A 26,683-nucleotide genomic window follows, 5' to 3' on the forward strand; every position below is an offset into this window, starting at 1 on the left:
ATCAGGTATTCCATGCTGTTTAGAAAGATTTTTCTCAAAGAGGCTATCTGTCATTATCCTACTTTAATGCATGTCAGTTTGGTTCACGTCTGCGTACATTTATATGATTTTTTATATTTGTTATGTTACTGTTTCTATGGTCATATAATGTAATTTTTTTAATATGTCAGGTGTCTTTTGCAGTTGCCACTGTTTCTTATGTGTCACCTGAACATAATTTTCCTGCTGGCTTGTTCCTTCTATCCTGCTAGTTGTCTGTATGTATGATGCACATGGCCTTACATTTTACATGGACCATTTTTACTGTTGACTAAGCCTTATGACTATGCCATGGCATTTGTATGCATCATTTTCCTGTTGACTAAGTCTTATCACCAAGTTTCTCTTTTCCACAATACGTAACATGCAACTTTAATTTATATTTCCACGGTAAGTAATTTTTAATGTTCCTTTTGCTGCACATATGACTTCCATGTACTGATTATAATATATTCAATTTTAACACCTGTATGATTACACTGCAAAGTTAAAAAAACTTTCTTACAAGTGAAACTTGTCTAACTATGTAACATATTAACGAAACACTGGCATCCTCATAATGAAAAAACCACATTTAACAGAAGAGTCAACACTAGTGGACATTGCACAAACACAATAAATGTGCAAAAGACAGCAAAAAATAAATGGACAGTTTCTTTGCTTGTGGGATAATAAGCAGACATACTGCAGTGTAACAAGTTACAACTTAAGGATAACTACGAAATACAATAAAAGAATGGTAGGAAATTAAGTAACTTACCACAATCCAAAAACCAAAGGTCCCCTAGACGACAACCACTCATTCCACCATAAATGACAATACGAGTTACTTCAGTGGCTTTCTGTGTGTATGCCACTGCTGTGTGAGACTCCCTTGGAGATGGTGGTGTACCCTTTGTTTGTGGAATGTCCCAAGCAGTGGTACTCGTCTTCAAATCCAGAGTATAAAGATCATTCAGATACCTAGTTAGGATAATGAGGAAAAAGCAGCAGCTTTTACTTTCACAGTGTTGAAAACCTTATCGTGTTCATATATATAAACAAATACCTGAACCAATGTATTATGTACTGTGAGGAGAAACAGACAGTAACAACAAAAATATGACAACAGCACAAATCAACATGTCTTGATATACAAAAAGAGATTTCGTAAGCCTAAGTTACAACTGTTTAGTAAAATAGTGATTTAACAATACATTATCACCAAACGTTCTCACATCAAGTACTACAGATGGCGTTACAAGGTAGGTAGGAAGAGATGAAGATGGAAGTGGAAGAAAAAGCAATTCAGGATATAATACTAAAATTACATCCTTCTCCACCAAGCTACATGTTCTGCTCCCTTAACACTTATCATATATACTACCTCCTCTTGGAGCAATAAACCTATGCCCTTAACTTTATAGTGAGGTTTACTTCCTCTATACCCTGCCAACTTTAAATTGATTATCTCCAATCTTATCAGTATGTCCAATGACACCATTACACAAAACTACTACTTTTCACAAGTCAATCAACACTGGTGCACAGTCTTATGATCCGGAACTTTACGTCACAATATCTTCTCCCATTACTGGCCAAATAAAATCAGTGAACATTTCTTGCATCACTATGATCTGAACCAGCTAACCTAGTCAAGCATCACCACAGTGGTGTGTCTTAACAATCCCAGGTATGGATGCAGTTAGATATACAGTAAAAGAATATATTTGGAAGTTCAGCTCTTACTTTCGCATGTATCAATAATGTGTGTCTCCCACAAAACAGGATTTTAAAAAACTGGATACTTTACAATGACAAAAATATTAAAGTGAAAAGGCAGAAGGAATTGAATGCCAGTGTGGAGAAGGCTTTGAAGCACTTAGGACTAGCACCAGTGCCTAGAGGCACCCTCGTAAACATAAAACATTGGGTACCCTGAGCACTGATCATTAAGTTTGTCTAATATGTCAAAGAGTGAAAGACCAAGCAGTGTATGATAGAAATAAGAAGTGATATGTGTTGGTTCATGGGTATAGCATAGCTGGGTGGGTTGGTTGGTTGGTTGGTTGATGGGACCAAACAGCAATGTCATCAGTTCCTTGTTTCAAATGTGGTCCATTCAGACGGATTGAGATCTCAGAAAAGTCAAACTGACAAAAGATAAAAGGCCAAAACATGTAAAAGTGCAGTCGTGTTGTCAATGGCAAACACAAAATGAGCAAGTGAGCAACCCCAAGGCTATGCTAGAGGCAGGAAATATCACACCCCTGATTCTGTACAGGCAAGACCACCTGCTATTTAAAAGCATTCAACAGCTAGAATGTAAGAGTGCATATTGTAAAAGGAGACTAACCAAACCTAAGAAGTGATAAAAACACAGTAAAAAAGGAAAGAAAAGAGGATCTTGGCCAGGGAGGGGAGTCAGGAGTCTCCAAACACAGCTGACAGTGGGGGAGACAGGACAAAGAAGGAAGCTGTAAATCACAGCGAAGAGACAAAAGGTGGAGCCCAACCGGTAAACCCGAGCGAGGGAGGGAATCAGGTGGGCAACGTCCTTGGTCTGGGAACAGATTAGAATAGAAAGGATGAGTGGGAGAGGAACGGACAGCGACTGCATAAGAAACCAGAAGCTGGGACTGCCAAACAGAAAGGGGCCAGCCGAAGGGGGAGGGGGGGGGGGGGGGGGGGGGATCCCAGCTTCAACCAGGAGACTATCAACAGGGCTAGTAGGGAAGGCTCCAGTGGCCAAACGAACACCACGATGGTGGACCAGATCCAGGAGGCACAGTGTGGAAGGAGCAGCTGAACCATAATCTTGACAACCATAGTCCAAGTGAGACAGCACTAAAGGCGGAGAAGAGCCGAACGATCCGCATCCCAAGAGGTGTGGGCAAGGAAGCGAAGGACACTTAGTTTACGGAAACATACTATCTTCAGAGGTCTGATATGAGGCAGCCAAGTGAGCTTGTTGTCGAAAAGAAGACCCAGGAAACGAAACTGTGGGACCACAGGTAATCATTGTGCATCGAGGTAGAGCCCCGGATGGGCGTGGACCATAGTACGGCGACATAAGTGGACCACCAGCAATTTTAAAGGAGTGAATTGAAACCCGTGTGAGAAGGTCCACACAGAGGCACACCGTATAGCTGAAGCTGCCACTCTGTAGAGGCCATCAAAGAGGAACTAACCCAAATGCAGAAGTCATCCACATACAGATAAGGGGTGACCAAAGGACGGACGAAGGCCAAACAAGCCCATCTATAGCAATGAGGAAAAGAAGTACACTCAATACGGAACCCTGTGGGATGCCATTCTCCTGGGTCCATGGAGAACTACAAACAGTAACAACCCGAACCGTGAAAGACCGATGGAACAGGAACTGCTGGATAAAAATCTGGAGTGGGCCGCGAAGACCCCACTCATGAAGTGGAAGTGAGATGTGATGGCACCAAGCCGTGTCATAGGCGTTGCGAAGGTCGAAATGGCGGCGCTGGGAAAAAGCCTGCCAAACTGCCGATTCCAAGCTAAGTAAAAGATCGATTGGAGACTGTCCCTCTCTGAATCCACACTGGTAAGGGGACAATAGATCCCGATATTCGAGGACCCAATTGAGCCGACAGGCTACCATCCATTCAAGTAACTTGCAAACAACATTTGCCAGACTAATAGGCTGATAGCTTTAGACAAACAAGGGGTTCTTACCAGGCTGAATGATGGGAACTACGATGCTATCCCTTCATTGAAAAGGGAAGTCACCCTGGAGCCAAATACGCTTAAACACCCGGAGCAGATGTTGTCGTCGTGAAGCACCAAGATGTTAAAGCAATTGGTTACAAATGGGGTCTGGGCCAGGGGCTGTATCATGAGAAGAAGAAAGTGCAGAAAGAAGTTCCCATTCAGTAAAAGATTCATTGGAAGATTCTGACTGACAAGGGGCAAAACATAAGGCAGAAGCTTCGGCCCACTGTTTCTGGTGAACGAAAGCAGCCGGATAAGAGGTTGATGCTGATGCTGTTGCTGTTGCAAAACAGGTCGCAAGATGTCCCGCAAGAATCAACGTGTCCATGCAAAGGCCATCCGGGAGGGCAAGGCCTGGGAGGATAGATTACCGATGGCAACCATGGAGAGAGCAAAGTGTAGGCCATACCCGTGACCGAAGGACAGTAGAACCGAGGGAAGAAACAAAGCGTTCCCAACATACCCGTTTGCTCCGTTTGATTAAGTAACGGACTTTGGCGTGAAGGCGTTTAAAGCTAATAAGATTGACAGTGGATGGTTGCCTCTTAAGGTGTTGCAAAGCTCGACAGCAATCACGGATGGCAACAGCAACCGTCAGACTGCACGACGGGGACTGCCGGCGGCGACATGGTCAGGATGAGCATCGAATGGGAAGGCCAGCGGCATGAGCAATCTCATCATAAAAGTCATGGTGGACGACATCAATACAATCCGACAAAAAGGAAGAAAGAACGAACTATGAACTGTATAGAGGCCAATTGATGGGTTGGAAAGACCAACAAAGTAACCTGTCCATAGGGGAGCGGGAAGGGAGCGAGAGAATCAATGGGAAGTGGTCACTATTGCAAAGGTCGTCGTGTGGCGACCAGTGGAATGAAAGGAGGAGGGAGGGAGAAAAAAGAAAGATCAATGGCAGGAAAGGTACCATGACCAGCACTGAAATGAGTAGGGGAGCCATCATTAGGAAGGCCCAATTTGTGGTCTGCAAGAAACTGGTCTATGTGAAGACCCCAACTATAAGGAAATGCACTGCTCCACAAGCGAGGATGAAGATTAATATCCCAAGAAGGAGGAAGGAAGGAGGAAGTTGCTGAAGAAGGGCAGTTAAGGCGGCAGTAGGTATAAGAGTCCTGTCAGGAGGGAGATAAAGATTGCAAACCGTGACCTCAGAGTCCAGGTGGACCCTAACAGCAACTGCTTTCAATGTAGTTTGAAGAGGAATCCACGTGCTAGCAACATCCGTACAGGCCAACGTACAAACGCCATCAGAGGCCCGCAGGGGGCCAACCTGATTTTGACAGAAAGCACAGAAACCACGGAGGGTCGGTGTGTGATCAGTAAAATGAATTCCTGTAGAACCACACAAGCTGCAGAGTAAAATGAAATAAAGGATTTAAACTCCAGAAGGTGACCGTAATATCCATTACAATTCCATTGGATAACCACAGAAAGATGATTCAAATGAGGGGTGAACAGGCTAAAGCCAGCCGTGCTGCCGGGTCACCATCCGTCTCCGACAAGGAGGGGCGACACCCATGGACAGCAGGTCAGATTCAGGTTGCGAAGGTGGGGACAGGACCTCTGGTGACACCAAAAGCTCCGTGTCCCAGGACTTATGTTTCTTCTTCTTTTCTGTTTGAGACTGAGGAGGGCTGCATGGCAAAAAGGAGCCAGCTGGAGCAAGATCTAGAACATTAAGAGATCGAGTTACCTCAGGGGCCCACAGACCATGGTTCTTGTGTGGCAGCAGATCTTCGGCCTGGAAGGTGCTGGGAAGGGGGATCACGGGAGGGGCACTCTTGACTGGCAGACGCCGAAGAAGTGGGACACTTCTCCAGCTGGGCGACGGGGGAGGGGGGGGGGGTTCCTGGAGGGGAGGGTGTGGGAGCCGCAGTGGAGGGGGGGGGAGGAGAGGGGTTCAGGACTAGTGGGTGGAAGGCGGAAGGCGTGAAGACTTAACTAAATATGATTTAGTTACATCTTCTTACTTCTTACGAGCCTCAGTGTAGGTTAGACAATCAAGGGACTGGTACTCTTGGATCTTCTTTTCCTTCTTATAAGCCGGGCAATCTGGTAAACATGGAGAATGATTGCAATGACAATTAACACACACAGGAAGGGGAACACAGGAACTCCACTCATGGAGCGGACGTCCACAGGCACCACAGAGAGGGGTTGACAGGGGGGAAGACATGTTGCCAAAACACAAGCTCTTAAAACATCTCATAAGTGGTGGGGTGTACGGCTTCAAGTCACATCAATAAACCATAATCTTGACCTTCTCAGGGAGGGTATCCCCTTCAAAGGCCTGGATAAAGGCACCAGTATCAACGCGATTGTCCTTTGGGCCCTTCTGAACACACCGAACAAAGTGAACACTCCGCCGTCTTATATTGTCCCAAAGTTCCTCATCAGTTTGAAGGATGAGGTCCCTGTGAATAATTACACCTTGAACCATATTCGAAGACTGGTGGGGGGAGGGGGTAATGGACACAGGAATGGTGTCAACATGGTCACAGGCACAAATGGCTGCAGACTGGGCAGCTGAAACAGTTTTGATCAACAACGAACCCGACCGCATCTTGCTCAGAGAGTCTACTTCACCAAACTTTTATTCCATGTGTTCCACAAAAAATAAAGGTTTGGTATTGATGGAAGTATCCCCATCAGTCCTGGTGCGAACCAGATAGCGGGGGAAAGGTTTCGCCCCTAGCCAACGAGCCTGGCCCTGCTTCCAGGGGGTAGCCATGAAAGGGAATGCTGACGGGGCAGAAGAAGCAGCACTAGAAGAATCATTTCCATGCAAAGAGATGGCCGTAGAAGAACGGCCAGAGTTCTGGATATGTACGCGTTTCATTTGCACAGCGTCCGCCACGATACCACCTACTCCGATCAGGGGCTCTCCCCACGGGAGCCACCCAGCCACAGCAAGGGCCGTCTGGAACGGCAGCCATTGCAGGGAGTTCTGATGCTCCAGGATGACAACCACTGCTAGGCTTACATGAGGTGGTCACAGCTCAGGTATCAGAAGTGTGACCCCTGTGTTTTCAGGACTGGCTACTGCACTGGCTATGTACCCTAGCACAAGACAACAACGTGAAGGAAAGGGTGGAAGGAACTAGGACGACACACGCTGGAGACACTAGGTAAGGTGCTCTTCCCCAAATGGTTCACACTACGGAACAGAAATTTAGTAATGGAGGTTAAACCCCAGAGGGCGACCAGATAACACCAAAATACTGAGGTAATTATGCAACAAAACCAAATCGCAAAGTTAACATAATCAGGAGGATAGCGGGGCCACCATAAACAAGGACATCGAGAGAGGGATAGGAGAGGGCGAAAGGGAAGGAGCAAGGAAAGGAATGGAATGGAAATGCAGCCCGGGAAAGAAGGAAGGCTGCAATAGCTCAGGGCCCCATGCTCGCCACGCACGTACTCACCACGTACACACGCGCACGCTAAATAGCACCATTACAAATCAAAGATCACTAGTATCAGGTGTTGTCAGTAGTGAAATTAATCATAAATGGGCGAGGTAGTATAAACTCTGTTCCTCTGGGTTTTTTGACAAGTGAAAGATCAGTATTCCATGCCGAATGTAAACAAAAACCACCATCTCTAAGATTACTTGCTAATTTAATTTCAGCAACTTGCTTAATAACACTATTCCAACAGCTGTAACTGCACATCAGCTCTGCCACTCCCAATTATTGGGATAGTGTAATCAAGGACGCTGTTGAAATTAAATTAGCAAGTAAGGGTGAGACTGTCAAAATACTGGCAGTTGTCGGCAATGTCCAAAGTTATTTGAACATTGGATATGCTAGGAAAAACTAATTTTGTTATGTTGCCTATTTTCTCATACAAAATATAACACTGATGGCAGCTGTTGTACTGTCAACTAGCATCTGAGGTAACAACATATCTGGGCAGTTCTAAAACATAAGTCCCATTTTTTGATACACAAACAACAGTTCATTTTCTATAATAGATGCATCATTTTGAACATTGAAAGGTGCTATATTTTTCCACAATCACAATATTGGTCAAGACAATTTTGTAGATTCTGTGGCAGTTTTACAACTGCCCATGTCATACCAGTTCGCTGCTATGTCCTTCATGAACCATCGAACTTTTTTCTCCATCTCTTAGTTGGAGCAGAACCACTGTCCAGAGAAATGTCCCATCAACGCAGGAAAGAAGTGGTAGTCACTCTGTGCCACGTTCGGATTGGTTGGTGGATGGGTAATGATGTTCCAACCAAAGTTTTGTGGGAGATTGACAGTTTGACAGGCGACATGTGGCCCGATGTTCTCATGGAGAAGGCTTTTCTTCCCCAGTTATGAATTGCCCTTCTCAGTTTTATCAGTATTTCACTGCCTGCCCACATGTAGCCCATCAATCTCCTGTAAAACTTTGGTTAGAACCTCCTCATCCAATCTCCAAACACCCTGGACTTTGGGGATAGGTGATAGTCGCTCGGTGCCAAGTTGAGGGACAATTTCTGTGGACAGTTCTACTTAAATGGTGAGGTGAAAGCTGAGGTTCAATGCTTCCTGAAAGACATGGCAGCAAGCTGGTATGACATGGACATCGCAAAGCTGACATAGCCTCTACAAAACTGCATTAACCGAATTCATGATTGTGGCAGAAATATGAAGCATTGTTCAACCTTTAAAATGATGCTATTACTTTAAAAAAATAAATGCTTTTTCTATATCTGAAGATATAGGATACTTTACTTCTGGGATTGCCTCAACTGTTAAGGTGCTTCACAGGTACAATGGCGAGGGTCCACTTGTCACAAAATGAGTCCACTGTGAGAGTCTGGTATGCTCAAAGTGTAAGCAATAAAAGACAATGGCTTCTACCTGAGAGGCTCTAGGTGACATCACCTGTGTGGACAATGACTAACCTTTTCAAGCAGGACTTTCCCTTCAAACCCAAGTACAAAAGCACCCTATATATCCAACTGTCCTTTTAACATCTCTGGATGACAGACACAAAACTGACTCAGTCATTTTAAGTTCACACTCAATTCATCAACAGTTTGAAGGTTATGACCTCTGTAGCACATGGTATCCTTAATCATATTGAGGTTTTCATGCTGAATAATAGTGACTTGCATGTATCCCAGCTAACTGCATTATTTGGGTGTACATTTGACTATGTATTTGTTTTGTTGTAAATGAGGTCCATTTCTATTCTGTTGTAATGAAGCTACTAATCCACATTGGTTCTTTGTGTATTCCAGAATAATAACAATTTGTTACTGTAAAGGTATGTTCATCAGTTCTAGTGCACACCAGATATCACAAACTATAGTCAAATTTATTCAAGTTTGTTCTCATCCCACTGAGTGGCCAGAAACTCAAATGCTTAAGTGTTATATAACTTTCTGCATTACTACAGCTAGCCCTCTGGTGAGACAGTTGATCTGTACGGTTATTTAATGGATAAATTTGATGAATTTAGTTTTTTGATCATCAGCCCTAATGCTGCTCACTGCTCTACCCATGGATGCCACCCAGCCATGGCAATACTCACTCTGCACAGTGGTCATTGCCTGGAACCTCACAGTAAAACACTTACTGCACAGGGAGTTTACAGTTTACGCATCAATATCTTAGTCCCCACATTATTCGATGGCTACGACAGAGGGTACATGACAACCTCTCTACATTGGACTGGCTACTGCATTGGATTTTTTGTATGCAAGTAACTGTAAGTGTGCTTAAGATCTTTAAGTAACACAGACTTCTCGAGACAGCCTGTACTGCTGTAAGATTTTGAAGGAAAGGGTAGACTCAAATCCCAATGGAGACTAAAAAATTAAAGAAGCCATAAGTTATAGTGGTTTGGCAGACAATAAAAGCCAAAAGGAGACTTTGATCATAACTATGTTGTCTTGAGAGCTTGCCTAAGTTGGGACTGTTTAGTCACCTCTTATGATAGGCAGGAGGTACTGTAAGCCATCCTAATCCTTGTCTCACAGGGGTGTGTATACAGAACAGTAAAAGATTAAACTTACAATACAGAAAAAGAAATACTACTGCAAGGGTTCAAGGACTCTATTCACCACATACATACTCACAAGGATGGTGTGAGCCTCCAGAGGAAAGAGGGAGGGGGGGAGGGGGGTGTTTGTGTATGTGTCAGGGTAATCGGGAGATATAAATACCATAAAAGAAAGTCTGAAGTTATTATTGTGAAACTGTTTACATTATGACCCTACATGGCTAATTTAAATTAGTCCCATGGAAAACTGGAGTTGATAGCAAAAGTAAAGGTATTCAAAGAAAATGGTGACTTTTAGGGCAAGATTTAAACACACAGAGAGGGAAAGTAGGGAGAGGTGGCCTGTCTGATCTGGGGTATAATCACACTATAAGGGCAAGGTAGAGGCACAATACAATAAAGGTAGAGGTAGAGACAGACAGTCAAAGGGCATGTCTCCTAGAGCCAAACTCAAATATGAATGAGGCTGAGGCCAACACTTAAAGGGAGGTTTACTATCTTTTGGTTAAAATATAGATTTTTAAAATTGCATTTTTGGATCCATAAAAGTGTTTGGAATCTACTCCTGAAACAGTTTTTCCGAATATGGGATGGAAATGTTTGTTATTCGTGGTTGAAGAAAAAAGTGCACCTGCCTGAAACTGGCCTTTTTTCACACACCGCTTTTTTTGGGAAATTTCGACTTAGTAGCCGCGAAAAATTATTCTGTGTGCTTGCCCATGACTAAAACTGATAAAGTGACCAAGGAGCTTACGAAGTACTACGACTTGGCAATCCGACGGCATTCCAAGTCAGTGGAACAGATGAAGAAGGCAATTTGGACAACATATTTCTACAAGTGTTTGGCAGATGACCACCCACAACACCGAAATTGTCCGGCTGGGGAAACCAGTTGGTGCAAGTGGCACATCGCAGAGGCTACCAGACCTCTGCACAAATATTAACACGACCAGCTGCTCTCCAAAGAAGTTCAAAAAGTGATTCATCCGATCTATGAGGCCCTTTCGGAGAGTGAGTTATTGTACCGGTGCATGGGAGGAAACTCACAAAATTCAAATAAAAGTTTAAACGCGTGCGTTTGGAAATTAGCCCCCAAGCATTTGCATTCTGGTGCGAAGACTGAAGATTGTGACTTTATGGCAGTGAGCAGCTTCAACGAAAGGTATTCAGCAATTCTGAAGACCGTGACAACAATGGACTTCACCCTGGGATTCTATCCGACGCAGTTTGCCAAGCATTCGGACGACCACCGGACTCAAGGGGCCGAAAACCGCTTGTCACCGGCCGTACGAGTGGCTCTGGAGCGGCACAGGATGGCCCAGATAGATCAGAACACCCTCCATGAGGAAGATAAAGGACTAGTTTATGGACTCAAAATAGCAGATTGAACGTAAGTTACATAATGTTGCATTTATATGTAGTCAAAATTTCAAAAACGTTTTTCTTGAAATTACTTTTTTTATCACGCGGTATGGTAACTTCAAATCTACTGAACCGATTGGCACGATTGTTCGTTTCTGATGAAGCAAACTAAAAAATTGTGTAGGAGTTGTACCACTTTTATTCTAATCTATAAACTGTAAATATTTTCACCTGGGGGGGGGAGGAGGAATCTATGAAAAAAAATCCTATTTTTTTCAAAATGGCTGCCATTTTGTTTCCTATGGGCCAAATAACCTAAGCAAACCTAAAGAATCTTATATACTTCGCTAATGTCAACTCAATTTTGATTTCAGGCGAGGCGGCTGACCTGCGACATACCGCACACGGAGGTCTATATCGAAATTTTGTTTCGTTACGACGGCACTTCCACCTTTGCTCTTCAACATTTCCAGTCAAAAAAATTCCAGTTTGTAGAGGAAATATTAGTAAACATTTTGACCAAATCTGACATTGATACCTAAAACACATCCCGAGAAAAAAAAAAATTTTTTTTTTCAGGCCAAAGATAGTAAACCTCCCCTTAAGGCAAGCCCCCTTTAACAGAAGCACATTACAAGAGAATGAGATTCAAAAACATATCTGTGCAGGCAGACATGGTGGGGTGTGGGATGGGGGGTCGCAGTCCATGAACTCTCTCCTATATGTCTGCAGGGGCGCAGCACACAGTATTCGTTACACAGACACTCCAAACTGGTTAATGAAAGAATGGTGAAATATATCTGTGACAGGACAGAAGGTTTTAGGTACCATCACAGAATGATTCGCTTCAACATATTAATTTATCGATGGGCAAGTATTAAATACATGATGAATGGTTATGAATGCATGTATGTACAGTAACTGAAGTCTCTACATGTGCATATATTGTAGAAAAGAGAGCTTCCAACAGTGCTTGACAGAACAAGCAAATTGCTTCAAAGTGTCTCCTCGCACCGGCAGCGGCGGCAGCAGCCATTAGCTGTCTGAGCCAGAGAGATCATCACATCATCAAGCTGGCCACTATTCGACAAGATGATGGGGCCAGGAACTTACATTTGTTACAAGCAATGGAATTGTGAAGTGATTTTCTAAATTGGTTCCCCTATGGTTTTTGGGATTTAGAAGTTCATTTCTGATTTGAGTGTTGCTAGAGAAGCCTACACTAGAACTGGTAGGTACAAGCTCTAATTAATCATCATGTCTAACAGTCACTCGAAAAGACAGTAGATTGCAGATTTATGTGGGCCTGTGACTAATACACTGTGAGAGAATATTGTCAAGAGCATTTATTGAATTATTGAGTTGGTACTCGGTCGGTGTTGTCAATTAGAACTTAGTGTGACTGAGTTCTTACATGTGTTTAGCAGTGTATCAGCTCCAATTTATATCGTTCCATGAGAAAAAGTAGGATACGTTGAACTAATTGATTTGAGTTTATTTTGGCTCGTAGTGCTGGGGAGATTTTTCTATGATCAAATACGGTTAACTGACTCTGCAATAGCATGGATGAAGCTTATTAGTGTTCACATGGTGTAGGAAGAAATGGGCCAGCATGCTTTTGCAACATTACACTCGAATTTCTGTAAAACTGTGGTCCATATTTGGAGAAGTTTATGTCTGACAGTGTTATTCAGTACCTGGACTGGACTTAAGAGTGTGATTCTTGAATTTCCTGGTGCAGACGAGATTTCAGAAGTAGTAGTAGTTCAACTTGGTGGATGTTGTATTCATGTGTGCTCTAAGGTAATTAGGCAGTTGCGGTCTTTATGTGATTTTGGGCACCCCCTCTAAGGTAGTCGAGTGTTGAGCAGTTCATGACAGTGTATATATTCGAGTATGCACTACATGTAATAATTGTTATTGTGTCTACCACTGAGTTGAAGTCTCCATTGGGGTTTTACAAAGCCAGGAACCAGAATCGGCATGACTTATGTAACAGAGGACACAATTACTGTTGCCTGTAAAATCATTGACATTAATATTTGAAAATAGACTTCATACCCCACCAGAACCAATCAATGTTATTCGATGATATTTAATTCCATTGCTCGGTAGGGTGGCAAATGGCAAATTTAACTTCGGGGCTATCAGAGGGAATGCTATTACCAACTCCTGAAATGGATGAGCCTTGATTGTTATGTTAAAGCTAGTACAAAATTTTTGCTGGCACATAGGATTTTTGTTTGTGTTTTGTTTTATCTTTTCTATACCGATTTGTGTGTTTAATTTTTTGAATGTCACTAATACACATGGAAACTGTTTGTGAGATATTAATTTGATGCAAATAAAGAAAAGTTAAACTGAATTCCATGTTCAGTGTATAATTCTACTGTGACAAGGATTGAATCCCCACTGATAAATATGCAAGTGGCGTAAATAGTAAAGAGCTACATTGATGCAAAGTTGTTAAAAGTCAGCCTTCCAGGTCAAATAACTAGACTCAAAGAATCACTGTCACATTGAGATTTTATTACAATTTTAAAAATCAGTGATTAGAGAGAAAAGATTTAATTAGATTTCATTAAATAAAAGGCAAGGGTGTTAACGTTTTTATTCACTTAATGGTTATTTTAAGGATTAAAAAGAAAGAAGGAAGGAAAAGGGACAATGAGAAATAACATTTGCAGCCCTAAAGAGAGCTAATATTATCACATAGATGGCTACTGCTATATTGCTCATTTCATTTACAATGAAATTATACCTTTGGTTCAGACCTATCATACTAGGAATGGTTTATTAAATTTAACTGAACAAAGATGAAAGAAATTGAGATTTACTGTAATTAAGTGAAACATTTGTCATGGTAAATATTTGCTACGTGTTTTTAAGCGATTTATTTTATGGTAGTGGAGAGGATTTTTGAGTAGTAAACTATACTGATTGTTAGCGTGAATAATGTAAATACTCGGCAATAGCTATAGATATTTCGGGGTTTAAAGTTGTTTGGTGTCAGTAAGAAATTTTAATCATTTAGATAATTAACAATACCACCGTAATCAGCGCAAGTTACAAATTTTAATGTAACTGAGATCTGTTGAGCTGTTGTTAATAGCAACCAACGTTACAGCTCATTGAACAAGTGTATTTAGGTTTCAGATAAAGTGCAATGTGCACAAGATTTCATCAAATCGTAATTACTATAATGATAAGTACTGACGCAAAAGTGTGTTAAGCATTCATCTCCTTAGCGCATTGCAACACTACTGACGAATTTAGTATAGACAGAGTCTATACAGGGCATATAATCTGTGTACTTCTGTTTTAGTCAGATGTGTAGTTTGTGCACAGTTCCTATAACATTCATTCAGTTAAACATCTTTGACTAAGATTTAATGATTTATATTAGTACTGGGGCAAGGTGTGTGTATTCTTGAAGGCGAGGCTATTGTTGGTATTCAGGTCACAGCCACGCATTGACACACAGATGAAACTGGCCTAGCACAGTATGTATCATGTCTTCATAGTGACTTCAGTTAACCAATTCAGCACTCTCACATTACCTAGTCCATCAATCTCATGTCAATTCCTCCTGTGCTTCCATCAAACCACCACCAACGTAGCAGTCTCCTTATCACACAGTATTATACAAAACTTTAACAAGCAAACCATATTCACTATCAGGAATTTTATTAAAACTCCCTCAGCGTAGAGAGATTTCTCTACATACCTGAAGTGGCAAATGCTTCCCAGTCTCCATATAGCCTTAAGGATAAGCTGAAATACTTCACTGTCTTTGCAGTTAATCCCTCTCGAATGAACTTTGCTGTACACATACTCACAGTCCGACTTCCACTCTAGAAGACCTTATATTTCCACGAACTTGCATGGGAAAGAAACTACAACTTTCAGGAGGATCGCCAATTAAGTACAACCTTTAATAAAATAAAATTAAAATAAAAGCAACAAACCACCATGTACAAGTACAGACAAATGACTACCGTTCCGGAAAAATTGGATGATTTCCTCACAAGAAAGCGCACCACAAATTGTGCAAGTCAATAAAGCGTTGGTTCAGCTCTAGCCCTTATGTAAGCAATTATTTGGCTCGGCATTGGTTCATGGACTTCTAGAGTGTCCTCCTGAGGGATATCACACCAAATTCTGTCCAATTAGCATGTTAGATTGTCAAAATCCTGAGCTGGTTGGAGGGCCCTACCCCTAATGCTCCAAACATTCTCAATTGGGGAGAGATCTAGTGACCTTGCTGGTCAAGGCACGGTTTGCAAAGCACTAAGACAAGTAGCAGAAAAATCTGTGCAGGTGGGCATTATCTTGGTGAAATGTAAGCCCAGGATTGCTTGCCATCAAGGGCAACAAAATGGGGCACAGAATATTGTTAACGTACCACTTTGCTGTCAGAGTACTGTGGATTACAACCAAAGGGGTCCTGCTACAAAAAGAAATGGTATCTCATACAATCACTTCTGGCTCTCAGACCGTGTGGCGGGCAAAATTCAAGTTGGTATCCCGATGCTGTCTGGAACATCACGAGACGTGTCTTCACTGGCCATCAGAGCTCAGTTCAAAGCCAGATTCATCAATGAAGACTGTTCTACTCCAGTCAATGACATTTCAGGCTGAAGACCTGTCTTGAGACACACCCAGGCAAACCTGATTGTCACCCAATATGAAGCCACACAACTAGGAGTGACGGTTTGGGTGCCATTTGTTCTCATAGCAGGAACCCTTTGGTTGCCATCCATGGCAGCCTTAGCAGAATGGTACGTTGACGTTCTACACCCCGTTTTGTTGCCCTTTTTAGGCTTACATTTCACCAAGATAATGTTCACCTGCACACGGCAAGAGTTTCTACTGCTTGTCTTTGTGCTTGCCAAACACTACCTTGCCCACTGGATAGCAATATTGAGATATGATGTAACTATTGATTTAAAATTTATCATTTTTGTTATTAAAACAAATTGCAGTTAAACTGGCCAAGTAGTGTGTTTACAGTGTTGTGCAAGAACAGGAATTGGTTGGACGATTGTTTGTGAAACCCATGAAAGATCAACTCAATAACAATGCCTCAAATCACTTCGCTTAACTTTTTGAAAATCGCTCACTTTCACGAAAGACTGTTTACATCTGGTTTGAAGAATTTTGTAGCAGTCTTGCTTCTGGTGAGCAATTAATTCCATGGAGATTGACAAAAATTATTTTCTCCAAATTCAACACGGAATCCAACATGGTAGAAGAGAATCAGTAGGTGACTTACAAGGGATAGAGGCACCCTCTTAGACATAGCCAAGATTGGATTGCATTGGAATGTGCGTTAGTATTTATATGTGGCAAAAATCTCTCCCATCTGGATTCTGCAAAGTTAGGTGGACGCTGCTGATCAGGTTTGTGTCAATGTGTGCAAGGAAATGCTCGAAAATTTTGACTAAGGAAATGCCCACTCCATATACAACATTGTAACCAGAGATGAAAATTTAATATATTTGTAAGAGTCAGAAAGTAAGCTGCAATCAATTTTTTTGGTGTTGCAAGGTGAATCAAAACCTTCAAAAGCAGTGAAGCACTTCCAAGAAAATTAACAATTCAATGTTGAATGGTAAACAACAATACGTTTGACAGAAGACATCAATGAAACCAGAAAAAACTATGTTGGATCATTCTTAAAATCAACAATTGATTATCTCAAAGAAAAAACACTAAATTTATGACTCATCACCATTATGCACCAGATGTTATTCTTGTTGTTGTGGTCTTCAGTCCGAAGACTGGTTTGATGCAACTCTCCATGCTACTCAATCCCGTGCACGACCAGATTTACTACCAAACAATTTCATTTCACCTCTCAGACAAAAAAATTTATGGCAAGCTGATAAATCCCTACACAACTACATTTTTGGTAAAACAACATTAGAGTGAAGGAAATTTTCCAAGAACTAATTTGAATGTATGCAAATGTGTGTTAACTGTAAATTCGGATATTTTGAGGAACAATGCAACAATTTTTACAAAAAATTTTTCATTTTTTTGTGAAAACTTAAATGGCAGCTCACCAACAATTGTAAGCCCACCAATATGAATAGTCAACTGAAACATGCCCAGTGAGAAGCTTGGCAATCCAGATGCAGGAAATTTCATATGCTGGGCAGGGTGGGGGGAGACTTAGCAACTACATTGCTAATATAGCAACCAATTCAGGACATCCTACAGTCCACTTCACATGCCTCCTCTACGTTCTCCAATGTAGATCAATAAGTGCAGAATTGCACACCATGCGCACAGCAGTCAGATCGTAGCAATAACATGATTCCTCTTTGAAGGTTGCCAGAGGCGTCAAACCCATTTGAAATGACGGGGATTAATTTGTTGGGTGCATTTAACTGAACTCCAGCTAGTAATAAATACATATTAACAATCATTGACCATTTTTCGAGGTTTACACCTAGGAAAGCAATTTATGACCAGCAACCGGCTACTGTGATAGTAAGATTTCTGGCAATTTAAGAATTCAATTATTCACTAACTGATCAACACCTATGCCATGTACATCACATTCGCAAGTTATGGTCAAGCCTATTTCATCTGCATGCGAACAGATGTACAGAACATGTTCACTGAACAATACTGAAGATGCTGAGTCACTATGTAAACAGCAAACGTGCAGATTGGGACACATATCTGAGTTATGTCATCAGTGTGTAGAATTTGAAATCTATACTAGTACTGGTTTGCCACCCTATGGGGTGATCTACGGAAGAAAAATGTCATCTCCCTTTGACATATTGAAACTGAAGTTATGATCCGACATCAAGTCAGTGAATAAATTTGCAAAAAGAACATGGGAGGCATGGCAAAGAGTTCAGCAAACCAATACAAAAGGACTGGAAATGTAAAAGTGTGTGGGACAGTAATCAAGTGAACTTAGTACAAAGGCTTTCACAACCGGATGACATATCTTCTGGTAAACCTTCCGGGATGTAAGGTCGTGGTCCATGAAACTCTTCAGCTACTAACGTTTCGTCCAGAGCTGCGCTGGACATCTTCAGAGGGGTGTTTCTCCTCCGGTGAGTCTTGCCGACTGACGGGTCGGACGTCTGAGAGCAACTTATATATCGTAGAAAGTGGGCTTGGCCAGAGTTACACGTGATATGCAGAGATAATCTTTGTCAGGGATAAAACTTAACTATCGATCGTAATCTCGTCACGGATAAAACTGTCTAGCAATTCTGTAGTGCTACTGTCCAAATATCACTAAGTTTCATGGTCTCTTCTTTCTGATTAAAATTATCCCTATGTTGTCATGTTCTCCGGTCTGTAAACGATAAACGCGCTCCTCTATCGGCCAGTGGCGTATATAAAATTCCGTGTACATGTGGTAAAGTTTATATTGGAACAACGAAAAGAAGCATAAATACACGATTAAAAGAACACAGAAGTATTTGCCGATTAGGAAAAACAGATAAATCGGCTGTAGCAGAACACGCTTTTCAGTCAGGAAATCATCAAGTGAAGTTTTCCGAAACAAAAATTTTATCTACGACGACGAACTATTACCCACGGCTTTGTAGAGAAGTTGAAATATATAAACATAGGGATAATTTTAATCGGAAAGAAGAGACCATGAAACTTAGTGATATTTGGACAGTAGCACTACAGAATTGCTAGACAGTTTTATCCGTGACGAGATTACGATCGATAGTTAAGTTTTATCCCTGACAAAGATTATCTCTGCATATCACGTGTAACTCTGGCCACGCCCACATTCTACGATATGTAAGTCGCTCTCAGACGTCCGACCCGTCAGTCGGCAAGACTCACCGGAGGAGAAACACCCCTCTGAAGATGTCCAGCGCAGCTCTGGACGAAACATTAGGAGCTGAAGAGTTTCATGGACCACGACCTTACATCCCGGAAGGTTTACCAGAAGATACAAGTGAACTTACTTATTTCAGAGGTTACCATTGGGTGTTGGTTACCAATTCATACATGACAGGAGGGAGAATTAAAAAAATTAAAAGAAAATTAATGAGATATAATGGTCCATATTAAGCTGTAAATTAGACCACCCCAATCAATGTTAAGATGCAGTTACCTACCAAGACTTCCACTGTACTTATTAACAGAGTGAAGCCATTCAGAGATGTGACAGATGTTTTACTGCAAATTCCAGTAACAGTACCACAGCCAATTAAAAAACATTAAAGTAGGTGAAGAAGAAAGTGCTACGAGATAATGTCATGTAGATACTCTTTGAAGAAGGAAGGGGAACTGATGGGCATTCCTTTCCACTAAGTGGAGCAACAGCAGGGACACCCCACAGAGTAACTGTATTCATGATGCCACTACAAGTCATTGGACAAGTTGGAAGTGCAATCATGAACCAACCATTGAACTCTAGAGTGTTGTTTTCCGATCAGATTTATTGCACACTAGTCATTGCTGGATGCTAGGACTGACTGTTTAGTTATGGAAAGTTAGAAACAAGATCTGCAGGGTACAAGAGATATTCAGGGAATTACCCAAGGAGTCATATAAAGAAACCATTGTCTCCAAGATTAATGATTAATAACAGGAGTTGCACCTTTCGAATGACAAGAGACAGATGACTCAAGTGATGGGTGTAGTGATGCAGAAAGCTATATGTGGAAAAAAATGGGATTCACTTCCTCAATCAGCTCTTAACTCTGGCAGGGTGTGAGGGCGACTTTTGAAAACCTTTTCCTTCAGATATCCCCAAAGAAAGTAGTCACAAATGCTCAAATCTGGTGACCGCGCAGGCCACCAGACATCACCCCTCAAAGAGAGGCGGCGTCCCGGAAACATTTCTCTCGAAACATCAAGTGAAATTCGAGATGGGTGAGCAGTAGCTCCATCCTGTTGGAACCACAATTCCCCCAGTCCATGTTCTTCAACAATCTCATCCATTCTGGGTTGTAGAAAATTTTGCAACACTGAAACAATGTTTAGAATTCACTGTCACAGTCACTCCTTCCTCCTCAAAAAAGTAAGGAACTACCGCGCAAAATTGTGATATGGCACACCACACTTTCACTTTAAGAGAATGTTGCGGTCTTTCATGAATAATTCTGGGGTTATTTACAGCCTAGTAGCAAAAGTTTTGCTTATTCACACACCCATCACTACTGAAGAAACCTGCGTAAAGAGGGATCTGAGCAAGCATTTGCTCACACAAATTTTGATGGTTGGCGTAGTCTACTGGGTGTAATTCTTGAGCAATCTTTATTTTCAAAGGATGGAACTTCAAATCGCATTGTAGAATCCTCCTCAAACTGTGGTCTGAAATCCCCAATTCAACAGCATGTCGCCAAGCAGAACGTTGCGGCAATTCTTGAACTCTGTTCTCACCCGCTACACATTTTCTGGCGGTCTGACGGATCTGCGTCGGCCATGTGTATCTGTTCTTTGTGTGCTGTTAGTTTCCTCCAACTGCCAAACCTAGGACCGAATTGTGTTTGCATTAGGAACAGCATTGTTGCAAGGAATGTTGAACTGTCACTGAAAAGCTTGTTGTGTAGCAATCACAAATCTGTTTTCATAAGTGTGAATGGCAAAACCATGATGTGCACTGGTCCAGACCATCTTAGCTACTGAAATGGGGTCAATGACTGAACAAAGGCAGACCACATGCAACTGCCTACCCCCACCACAGCCCCAGCAGTAATTGATAGAAACTGCTTCGTTGGTTCTGCCGCATCCTGTATTTATCCAACTAGGATGGTACAAATGGACAAATGTTTACACGAGATAAAACTGCTCACAGGTGAACATGATGCTGCATAGTGTGCTGAAACCTTAACCACATTTTTAGGAAATAGGAAACCACTGGATTTACTCAGTCTATTCAGCATAACCTGTAATAATGGACTGGTACAAGGATGGGAAGCATGGAGCATGGAAAGGATGGAACTATAGAAGAATGGTATCTTGACCAATGATAGGACTTGTGATATAGCAGGGGTTAACTGTCATACCAAAAACTGTTATTGGCATGACCATGACTGAGTTGGCAACATCAATGGCCAGACAAACTTCCACATATCCTACCTGCCTAGAATCAAATCTTTCTTACCACTACCTTGAATACAAAACTCTTATACTTGGCCAATTAATCAATCACAGAAGAAAAAGGTTGTATTATTACAGAACAGGTGTTCAGGCATATTCAAAAGTTCTGAGAACAACATGGTCAGAATGTTATCACTGTGCATGTTTCTACTACACAACTTGCACTCATCAGCCAGAACATAATGACCACCAATCTAACAGCTGGTATGACCACCTTTGGCACGTAATACCGTGACATGGAAGCAATGAGGCCTTTGTAGGTCACTGGAGGGAACTGGTGCCATAACTGCACACACGTCACCTCAGTCCCATAAATTCTGGGAAAGAGGGCGTGAGTTCCAATGTCATGTTCAATTACATCCTAGATGTGTTTGATCGGGTTCAGATGTGGCGAGTTGGAGGACCAGCACATCAACTGGAACTCACCACTGTGCTCCTCGAACCACTCCATCACACTCTTGGCCTTCTGACAAGGCGCCTTATCTTGCTGAAATATGCCACTGCCACTGGGAAACAATCATCATGAAAGGCTGTACGTGGTCTGCAACCACTGTACGATACTCTGTGGCCATCACAGATGCCCACGTGACCATTCCCCAGAACATAACGGATCCACCACCAGCTTTTCTCTGTCCCGCTGTACAGGTATCAAGACGTTCCCCCAGGAAGACGACAGATTTATCCCCTCCCATCAGCATGATGAAAAAGGTATCGTAACACCATGCGATGCTCTGCCACTCCAACGTCCAGTATCAATGGTCATGTGCCCGTGTCAGTCTTAAGTTGCCAATTGGCACATACATGGATTGTCGGCATCAGAGGCGTGTCATTAGGAGTGTTTGGTGCACTGGGTGTTCAGAAACACTTGTACTGTACTCAGCATCAAAGACTGATGTTAGTTCCAGAACAGTTCGCTGCCTGTCCTGTTTTACTGGTCTGCACGGCCCACGACGTCCGACTCTGTAACAAGGGGTGGCTGCTCAACCCCATGTCTCAACACAGTTTCATCTTGTTTTCACCACATGCTGAAGACACTCACCACAGCACTCCTCAAATACCAGATAAGTCATGAAGTTTTCAAAAATCTCATGCCCTCAGTCAAACTCACATAGATCGCATGCCTTCTCATCCTACACATGGACAGCACACTCACTGATACTACATGCATTGTGCGTGTGATTAGCAATGTTTCCTCGTCAGATGATGCTGCTATCACCTAGACGGGTTCATATTTCTACTAGGTTGGTGGTTATGATGTTATGGCTGATCAAAGTATATGATCTACCGACACTTAAGGTGTGAAGCTGCAAGTCCTTCAGACCTATCATCATATCAGATCCCTATAGAATTGCCTGTTACCATTTGTAAACAATAGGAACTAGACTGACTTGTGTTAATACTTGTTATCAGATTACAGTAATTAGGGATTAAATTCAGATTTTAAGGAAAGGAACAGTAATAAGCAGTACAATCCACTTTTTAAAAGTTGTTATACAATAATTGCTAAATGTAAACCTTTGCAAATATAACCTGAGTATATGAGGTTGTTCCAGAGTGACACCAACCCAAAATTTGTGGAGAATTTTTTGAAGGGAGGATTGTTGCACAGCAAGCCCATTGCCTGGTTCACCCATAAACTTTCACAGCTACTGTTCGACACAGACCGTAAAAGGACAAAGTCTGTGAGTCAAAACCATAATCTAGAGCATGTGAAGAGAGCCAATATTGTAAAATCAGGGCAACACTTAACTCATTACCACACAGTGAGCAGAGTCATTGCAAGGAGAGCAAACTCTACAGTCAGACAGCACCCAGACTGTTGTTCTGCAAACTCTACAATACAGAGTAATAACATGCAACATCAAAGCCCTGCCTCTCCATGGCATTTTAGTAGACACCACAGCACAGACACGCCTGCTGACACCTGTAGTTAAACGAGAGTACATGGCTGCTCTAACCTCCTACAACGACATGACGTCTGGCTTTAAATAATCCCGTTTCAGACATCTCATCCTCTGTCTGGTCATTCCATCTCCATTCCTGAGCCTGAAGGAATGACTGACTCACTAGTTAGAGGTTGACTCTACTGGCGAACCATGATGTGCTGCTTGCTGCCTGTTTGAGGACTTCAACTAAGAGATGTCAGCCTTCCAGCTGTGGCTGAACAGCATTCCATGCTACCACTACTGCCTGATCTCACAGCTGTGGCTGACAGAAGATGCTGACCTGCTGCAAGCTATGTGAGCTGAGTGCTGTGTCTAGCATTCCTCAGCACCATCTGAGCGAGCAGCCCAGCCCTCTTCCTGCACGCCGGAAAAGAAAATATTCACTGTGGCAATCACATTCATAGAATGTTATTACAGGTACCACTGTTCACTGATACCTTTGAGCAGAAGAAACACTCACAAGCCTTTGGAGCTAGGCCTCAGACACTTGTGATGTCACCACCTCACTCATCCATCCTGACGCTGACTGACCTGCTGACGTCATTACAATACACGGTGCGATTTTGCTAAATTGGGACAAACCGCAGGAAACAATACCTGAGAGAATACGAAGGTTATATGAACATATCACCACAGACATTCTGAAGGTGTTACGCTAACTTGAATGTGGAGATAAAACGATATTTGATAGTGCAGGATTCAGTGACAAAGCATACTTGATAACACACTACACAAAAGGCAGTGTTCTGCGTGTACTAGTGTTTTAGAACCACACTCAAGAGGGCAGTACAATGGAGTGTGATCATCTAGCAGCAACAAAAAGCAAATCTTCCAGCAGGGGAGGCAGGGATACCCACACAAAGTGTGGATATGCCCTGCCTGCAAGACATTGTCGAAGTATGACTGGTCCCACAAGTTGGTTGCCAATATTCGCTGCCCACACACTGAGGCTCAACCAGTGTTGATGCTTCACTGTCACCATAGCATAGTGATGCTCCGTAGCTCACAGGCGACTGTTGTGAAGGTTGACAATACAGCCCACACAAAGGTAGCCTCGTCTGTGAGTAGGATGAATGGAAAATCCGAGCACCATGATAGCCTGTGCGATGAACCAGCGGCAAAACTACATCTACATCGATACTCTGCAAATCACATTTAAGTGCCTGGCAGAGGGTTCATCGAACCACCTTCACAGTTCACCATTATTCCAATCTCTTACAGCGCGCAGAAAGAATGAACACCTATATCTTTCTCTGATTTCTCTTATTTTATCGTGGTGATCGTTCCTCCCTATGTAAGTCGGTGTCAACAAAATATTTTCACATTTGAAGGAGAAAGTTGGTGATTGGAATCTCGTGGGGGGAAAAAAAAAAAAAAAAAAAAAAAAAACTTTCTTTTAATGATTTCCAGCCCAAATCATGTATCATTTCTGTGACACTCTCTCCCTTATATCGCAATAATACAAAACATGCTGCCCTTCTTAGAACTTTTTCTATGTACTCCGTCAGTCCTACCTGGTAAGAATCCCACACCGCGCAGCAGTATTTTAAAAGAGGGTGGACAAGTGTAGTGTAGGCAGTCTCCTTAACAGATACCTTACATTTTCTAAGTGTCCTGCCAAAAAAAAAAAAAAAATCTTTGGTTAACCTTCCCCACAACATTTTGTGTGTGTTCCTTCCAATTTATGTTGTTCGTAATTTTAATACCTAGGTATTTAGTTGAATTTACATCTTTTAGATTAGACTGATTTATCGTGTAGCCGAAGCTTAACGAGTTCCTTTTAGCACTCAGGTGGATGGCCTCACACTTTTCGTTATTTAGGGTCAACTGCCACTTTTCGCACCATTCAGATGTCTTTCCTAAATCATTTTGCAGTTTGTTTTGATCTTCTGATGACTTTATTAGTCGATAAACGACAGTGTCATCTGCAAACAACCGAAGACGGCTGCTCAGATTGTCTCCCAAATCGTTCATATAGAGATGGAACAGCAAAAGGCCTATAACACTGCCTTGGGGAAAGCCAGAAATCACTTCTGTTTTACTCGATGACTTTCTATTAATTACTACGAACTGTGACCCCTCTCAGGAAATCACAAATCCAGTCACATAACTGAGACAATATTCCATAAGCACGCAATTTCACTACGAGCCACTTGGGTGGTACAGTGTCAAAAGCCTTCCGGAACTCCAGAAATATGGAATCAACCTGAAATCCCTTGTCAATAGCACACAACACTTCATGTTAATAAAGAGCTAGTTATGTTTCACAGGAACGATGTTTTCTAAACCCACGCTGACTGTGTGTCAATAGACCGTTTTCTTCGAGGTAATTCATAATGTTAGAACACAATATATGTTCTAAAATCCTGCTGCAAATCAACGTTAATGATATGGGCCTGTAATTTAGTGGATTTCTCCTACTACCTTTCTTGAATATTGATGTGACCTGTGCAACTTTCCAGTCTTTGGGTATGGATCTTTCGTCGAGCGAACAGTTGTATATGATTGTTAAGTATGTTGCTAATGCATCAGCATACCCGAAAGGAATGCTTTTATTAACTTTTATTAACTGATTTAAGCTGCTTCACTACTCTGAGGATATTTACTTCTACGTTACTAATGTTGGCAGCTGTTCTCGATTCGAATTCTGGAATATTTACTACTTCTTCTTCTGTGAAGGCGTTTTGGAAGGCTGTGTTTAGTAACTCTGCTTTGGCAGCACTGTCTTCAATAGTATCTCCATCAATATTGTGCAGAGAAGGCATTGATTGTTTCTTGCCGCTAACATAATTCACATACGACCAGAATCTCTTTGGATTTTCTGGAAGGTTTCGAGACAAAGTTTCGTTGTGGAAACTGTTATAAGCATCTCGCATTGAAGTCCGCACTAAATTTCGAGCTTATATTATAAATTTGGAATGAGTGGAGATTGTATCTTAGGAAGGTGTCAAGTGAATTTTTATCTGCTTTTTTTTAATAGGCACATTTTTTGAGGATTTGGGGATTATAATATTCAATCTCGCTACGACAACCCTGTGTTCACTAATCCCTGAATCGGTTTTGATGCTCGTTATTAACTCAGGATTATTTGTTGCTAAGAGGTCAAGTGTGGCAACTCTATAGACAGTAAGGCTTGCACATGCTTTAAGTCATATAGATGGTGGCAGTTGTAATGGAGAATGTTCCACGTGGTCATCTGGCTTACTTCATGCTGGTGGGCCGCACTTGCATAGTGCTGATACTGGAGTGAGACAGACAGAAATATCATCACCTCCTTGAGTGAAATGGGGTACCTCCCCTGGAACACATTTCCGTCCCTATGACCTTTTTTGCCCCATACCCTTCTCAGTGATAATTTGATGCAGTTTAATTCATTTACTCGTAAAACATTTTACAGTTACATCTTCAAATTCATGTAACATTCACCAAACCTGGAACCATTTAAGATTACCAGTGTGTAGTTCTTGGGTTCAAACCATTTCTTTTAGTGCTTT

At 42.0% G+C, this 26,683-nt stretch overlaps 1 protein-coding gene across 1 annotated transcript in view; it reads right to left on the reverse strand.

The window, feature by feature from the left end:
* Positions 1–26,683, reverse strand: part of LOC124555301 (host cell factor 1-like) — a 259,704-nt gene that overhangs the window by 216,898 nt on the left and 16,123 nt on the right. The window contains 1 exon segment of the mRNA XM_047129175.1: positions 800–1,002. Coding sequence (XP_046985131.1) covers positions 800–1,002 — 203 coding nt within the window.

This window comes from Schistocerca americana, chromosome X, assembly GCF_021461395.2.
Source record: "Schistocerca americana isolate TAMUIC-IGC-003095 chromosome X, iqSchAmer2.1, whole genome shotgun sequence".
Classification (NCBI taxonomy): domain Eukaryota; kingdom Metazoa; phylum Arthropoda; class Insecta; order Orthoptera; family Acrididae; genus Schistocerca; species Schistocerca americana.